The sequence below is a fragment of the Phytophthora parasitica genome, assembly GCF_000247585.1.
Source record: "Phytophthora parasitica INRA-310 unplaced genomic scaffold supercont2.88, whole genome shotgun sequence".
Classification (NCBI taxonomy): domain Eukaryota; phylum Oomycota; class Peronosporomycetes; order Peronosporales; family Peronosporaceae; genus Phytophthora; species Phytophthora nicotianae.
The window spans coordinates 159,963-161,702 of record NW_008649074.1 but is presented as its reverse complement, the minus strand read 5'-3'; the positions used below and the strand labels follow the sequence as shown (position 1 = coordinate 161,702).

General features: G+C 47.8%; 1 protein-coding gene across 1 annotated transcript; it reads left to right on the top strand.

The window, feature by feature from the left end:
• Positions 1–846: 846 nt before the first annotated feature.
• PPTG_18496 (hypothetical protein) lies at positions 847–1,733 on the top strand (the record flags this gene model as incomplete). The annotated part of the gene is made up of 2 exons (XM_008916733.1): positions 847–1,161; positions 1,230–1,733. 2 exons carry the CDS (start codon positions 847–849, stop codon positions 1,731–1,733), a joined length of 819 nt encoding a protein of 272 aa, XP_008914981.1.
• Positions 1,734–1,740: the final 7 nt, after the last annotated feature.

Here is a 1,740-nt window from a genome sequence, read left to right as displayed (position 1 = left end):
GAATCTGATCTAGCGGGTTTTGTTAGCAGAATGACAAACCAACAAGCAAACCGAAGCAGTATTCCCTACGCAGTTTGTTTGAGCTTGAAAGGCAATCCAATTACTTCGCTAGATCACTAAAGCAGGAGGTTGATGTTAGGCTACCGATTTGTGGAGTGCTAGCGCAAAGGGATATACCGACAGCATCCTTTGCGATCCAACAAGTTTCACGGTATGGTACCAAAATAAAAAATCATACCATGACATCTGTTGCGACCCAACGGTTTCACAGTATGGCATCAACACAAAAAAACATGCCATGGCTACCACAGCCGCACATTAGTTGGTATGTGTCCAATAATTGGTGGACGTTCTTGCAACTCCTTCAAAAGATGTTGTGGTACTTGAAATTTAAAGGCCAGCCCTGTGATTCAACCACTGCATTTTTCAACACTAACGCTACAAGACAAAGCTTCCACCGCAACTTGATGCTTGTAATGAGCACTTGCGCACAGATATCCATATTCATATCTTTCTGTACCATAAAGCTACCAAACCATTTTGATTTCATATTTGAGAAACCGCTCTGTCGTTGCGCAAGAATAAAAAGTTGGCGTTGTTTCCGAGTCGATGATGTCTTCTCGATCGCATGAGCATGTTGCTTCCAGTAAAAGCGCAACACAAATTGATATGAGCAGTTGAAATCTAAAGCTAGCATACTCTGCTAGGAAGCGTTCAATCGATGCAAGCAAAAGCATTGTCGGCTATGAGTAAGAAAGCTGCATGGATTAACGACAAGGACCTGCCTGCCTCATTCGTATCTTGCTTTGACGAGAGCAAGAGATGAGCTTTAATATGTCGAAAAATATGGAGGAAGCCAACTTGCTTGCTGTTCAACAACGGGTATGTGCGAGTATTGTCGAGCTTGACATAAATCTTCACCGCATTTCCCAATTATCCAGCTTCGGCAAGCATCTTACTACCAAGCCTCGCAAACATCGCACAACAACCACCAACTGCAGTGCTATGAACGTTATCCACAACTTCCAAAAGAAGGGCTTTGTCGTCATGTACCGCGCGGTTCCCGACGACGAGACCGACCACCTTCGCTCCTTGGCTCGTGACAACAAGAACCTATGGATCCACGAGACTTGGAACGATGTGCTCACTGATGACAATCGTGTTCGGGCATTAGTGCCCTGTCCGAGGATCTACAGCGCTTCTATCTGACCTTCTTCCCGGATTCCAAGGTGGCAGAGTGGCAGTTCCTGAAGACTGTCGCGGGTGCATCAAACCAGCTCGTCCGCCGCCGGTTTTCGCCGGATCCGGTGGGAGACGAATGCGTCAAGTCCATCTCGGTCCCAGGGTCGCTGTATATCGCTACTGAAGACAACACGTACATCTACGGATATGGTTGGAACCACAATGTTGCCATGGTCTCTGACCGACAACACATCACTCTGAACAAAGGCGACCTGATCCTAATGGGAGGAGATTTCATCTACGCGAGAGCTGGGAGTCGGTCAAACAATGTGTGTGTTCACGCATCCGTTGATAGCGCACTCTATGAGCGCCCACTCTACCAGCCGCCCGAGTTCGTGACCTTGGTGGACGACACACGCTGGATTGAAGAACACTTCTGCTTCGTTTGGAACTGCCCGTTTAGAGGCACCGGTCAGCACTCCCTTCGCCGCCACCTCAACAGATACCATAAAATGGTATTCAGGAACGTGCGCATGCCTCATTCATACTGAGGGTGGT